We start from the raw sequence: 4,242 nt of genomic DNA on the forward strand, positions 1-4,242 counted from the left end.
GGGTGACCCCATACGGAGGTGGGTAAAGAAAGTTTCTTATTATAATGACATTGTCTGGCTTATTAAAAAACAGTAAAGTTGTATTTGCATATACCATCATTATCATATATAGTCCAAAGTTAGCTTATGCGACACTACCAAGGCACCAAATCATGGCACATGTCATTGGAAAAACCAGCTCAATTTTGTCTCATTAACAAAATGTTCAAATGAGGTTCATTATAAAAATCAAGGTTCATTATTCTAACATTCATCCTGTTCATAAATCACCAAAAGATCCTTATTTTTTTTAAGTTTGGTATTGATGGCAGAGGAAAAACAAGGACATGGAACTAATCCTCCTAAGGAGCATCCAAATGAACCCTTGCCAAGTAAGTTATAATTTTGTTTTTTTTCACAAAATGAATCATTCTTGAATTAAGAGCTCTGAAACATCGATATCTCTGAGAACAAATGTGTTTCTGTACAAGACCGACTTTGATATTTGTGATTACATTTATTTTATTTATAATTTAAATTATATTTTAAATTACTATCGGTGTCGATTTGTCAGTGTCGTGTTTCTTATATCTGAGTTTCACTCATCAAAAGTATGCTTGGTGTTGAAGGGACTTATAATCAACTTCTAGGGACAAACAACCCTACAAAAACAAGTTGGCCTGAACTAGTTGGTGTCACTGCAGAAGAAGCTGAGAGGAAAATAAAGGAAGAGAAGCCAGAGGCTGAAATTCAAGTGGTGCCACATGATTCATTTGTTACAGCTGATTATAAAATTCAGAGAGTTAGATTGTATGTTGATGAATCTAACAAGGTTGTTAGAGCTCCAGGAATTGGCTAATCTGTAAACTAAATGTGGATTATAAGGGAATTTGGATATAAAGCTAGTGGTGTAATTTGAGAATAAATTGTATAAACTTCTATCTCTTATGAAATAAAGAGGTGAAAGAAGATACTCGTTAAATCGAGTAGAATTGTCCTTTGTGTTATTTCATTTGTATTATTGTATACAATAAGATTGGACCCTAGGGTTGCTTTGATCTATAATTATAATTTGGAGGGTGGGTTCAATTTTTTTTGGAAAATATAGAATTATATTAAGCCACAAAAATAGTTAGGCTTAAATGTAGTTTTGACCTCCCAAATTTTTCAATTGTTTGATTTTGACCTCCCATATCTTAATTGTTTGATTTTAGTCTTCCAAGTTTTTTAACTGCTTAATTTTGATTTCTAAGTTTCAATTGCTTGATATAAGTCCTTCAAGTTCGTCTTCTTTTGCATTTGATAGTTCTCTAATGATATGTAGATTAAATTTCTCCTTTTTTGTTGTTTTTTTTTTATTTTCTCACTACTACATTTTTGGCCTACGGCCACGCTAAAATTTTTCACAGCTCAGAAACTGTGGCTACATATATGATTTGGCCATAGTTATCAAAGCGTAGAATTATGTTATAAAATAGGTTTTTTCTTTACCCACCTCCCTATGGGGGTCACCCCCAGCGAAAATCTCATTTTACCCTTGCTTCGAAAATGCATTTCCGAAATATTTTTTTTTCAAAATTTTTCCAGACTTCGGAAGTGCATTTCCGAAAAAATTCCAAAAATTGGGATTTTGATTAATTCGGAGATGCATCTCCGAAAAAACAAAAAAATCTAAAAATTCCAAAAATTAATTTTAGGATATGAATTAATTTATATATTATAAATTTGATATAATTTATGAGTAATAAATAATAATAATTATATATTTTGATATAATTTATTAGTTATGAATAATAATTATTATATATTTTTATTCTGATTCATATTTTAAAATTTAAAATTATTTTAATTAAAAAATTAAAATAATTTCACTTACAAAATGAGTTATAATTTTTTATTTATATATTTATATATTTATAATAATCATTATGTATTTAAAAAAAATTAAAAAAATGAGTGTTTTAAATTATATATTTATATAATAATTATAATAATTATTATATATTTATAAAAATTATTATATATTTATATATTTATATAATAATAATTATATATTAATTATAAATATATTTATATATTTATATAATAATAATTATATATTAATTATAAATATATTTATATATTTATATAATAATTATAAAAATTAAAAAAATGAGTGTTTTAATTTATAATAATTATTATATATTTATATATTTAAATATTAATTATTATATATTTATATATTATATATTTATATATTTCACTTACAAAATTAATAATTATTATTATATATTAATATATTTCTATTCTGATTCATAATTAAAAAGGAGATGATATTTTATTTAGTTTAAAAAAATTAAAAAAAGATTTTGTCTTAATTTTATTTAATGAATAAATTTTATATTTAATTCTATATAATTCAAAATTTACTTATGGAATTAAAATGTTTTTGATTTATATAAATTAGTAAAATAATTTTTAACTTTCAAATAGTTTAGGATGTTTTGATTCACCTTGATTTTATTGATTCACCTTAATTTTATTGATTCACCTTGATTTTATATCTATTAATTGTATTGATTCACCTTGATTTTAATTTTTTTAATAATTATTAATTATTTCGGAAGTGTATATCCGAAACATTCCAAGACCAATTTGGTCTTGGAATATTTCGGAGGTTCATTTCCGAATTCCATCATGGGGTGAGTTCGGAGATGAACTTCCGAAACACCACATTTTCTGAAAATGTAACTTTATTTCGGAGGTGCATCTCCGAAATCAATATTTTATATTAAAAAAAACACGTTTTCGGAAGTTCATTTCCGAAAACACCTTTTTTAACAAAAAAGTACCTTTTCGGAAATGAACTTCCGAAACAAGGGGTAGTGTGGTAAATTCACCGGGGGTGGGCAAGAAGGTTAGGAGGTGGGTGAAGAAATTTTCATAAAATATTGAATCCAGAGTATGAAACTGTGGCCTTTACTTCAATTGCCACGGTTATAGAACTGTGGATATTTTAAGCCGCAAAGAAAAACCGCGGCCTTATAAAAAAGATCTTTTTTATAATTCTATTTTTTTAATAGTTAAGCTTTGAATGTAATATTTTGAAAATCTTAAATATTTCATTCAACTTAGAATATACGGACAAATATGCAATATCTTTTATAAAAAATTGAAATTCTATATCACTAATAGGATTTTTAGACTTTGGGACTTTATACTTAACTTTCAAGGAGTTGGCCAAAGACATTATTATTTTAATTAGGTAGTGGTCTATTTTATTTAGTTAAAATAATTTGCCATTACGCATAAGTTGAATGAAATATTTTAAATATTACATTCAAAGTTTAATTATTATAAAGAGAAGAAAAATAAAATTGTAGAGAAGAAAATTTTAAAAAAATAAAGAGAAAAAGCAAAAAATAAAAAATAAAAAATATAGTTTACATGTCATTAGGAGACTATCAAATGCAAAAGGGGACAAATTCGAGGGGCAAAAATCAAGCAATTGGAATTTGGGGGAGCAAAATCAAGCAATTACAAAACTTGGGAGAAGAAAATCAAGCAATTGAAACATGGGGGACCAAAATCAAGCAATTGAAAATTTTAGGGGGTCAAAACTGCATTTAAGCCAAACAGTTATACATAATGCGATCCCACGGATCCAACCATCTAACCTAGGCCTAACAAACTAAGGAATCACGAGGTTACGAATATGCTTCCTCAAATGAGGCCTTATCCAAATACGATAAACTACGCTATCAATAATTTTGGAATCAACTAATAAATTATTCGTGTGTTTTCCAAAACAGTTGCCATTACAAACTTCCACACTTTGTAGATAATTTCCACAAATGCACACTTCAAAACTACTGCTTTCTTGCCTTTCCCCTTGCTACGCGTAATCATCCAACTAAGCTCCTCCGTCCAACTCCGAGGTTGATGATTAACGCCCACCCACTGCAGGACCTTTAACCAAATTTGCTTCAGAGGTTGACAGGTGAAAAGAAAGTGCTCCAACGATTCACACTAAAAAAAACTGCAATTAGCCAGGTGAAATTCACCAAGCAAAAGCAAAAATCACCCTGCAACACCGTAATTGCGAGGTGAGCTGTTCACCCTGCAAAAACGTTAGTCGCAAATATTTGCCAGGTGGTTTTCTCCCCGCAGCTTTGCCAGGTGGTTTTCACCCCGCAACGTTGCCATGTGCTTTCCACCCCGTAAACACACTTTCCAAGACATTTCAGGGAACTACGTTCCATGTGACAGTTTCGTTCAGAGCAG

At 28.5% G+C, this 4,242-nt stretch overlaps 1 protein-coding gene across 1 annotated transcript; it reads left to right on the plus strand.

Moving 5' to 3' along the window:
- Nucleotides 1–223: 223 nt before the first annotated feature.
- LOC131631897 (subtilisin inhibitor-like) lies at nt 224–1,044 on the plus strand. Its single transcript, XM_058902659.1, has 2 exons — nt 224–371; nt 609–1,044. Exons 1-2 carry the CDS (start codon nt 305–307, stop codon nt 836–838), a joined length of 297 nt encoding a protein of 98 aa, XP_058758642.1. The 5' UTR covers nt 224–304; the 3' UTR covers nt 839–1,044.
- The last annotated feature ends 3,198 nt before the right edge of the window (nt 1,045–4,242 follow it).

This window comes from Vicia villosa, unplaced genomic scaffold (genome assembly GCF_029867415.1).
Source record: "Vicia villosa cultivar HV-30 ecotype Madison, WI unplaced genomic scaffold, Vvil1.0 ctg.000881F_1_1, whole genome shotgun sequence".
NCBI lineage: Eukaryota > Viridiplantae > Streptophyta > Magnoliopsida > Fabales > Fabaceae > Vicia > Vicia villosa.

Bases quoted from the DNA above. Each gene is read 5' to 3' on its own strand.
- LOC131631897 (XM_058902659.1), top strand. From the start codon at position 305: ATGGCAGAGGAAAAACAAGGACATGGAACTAATCCTCCTAAGGAGCAT. The intron at 372-608 runs GTAAGTTATAAT...TTGGTGTTGAAG, and splicing joins TCCAAATGAACCCTTGCCAA to GGACTTATAATCAACTTCTA.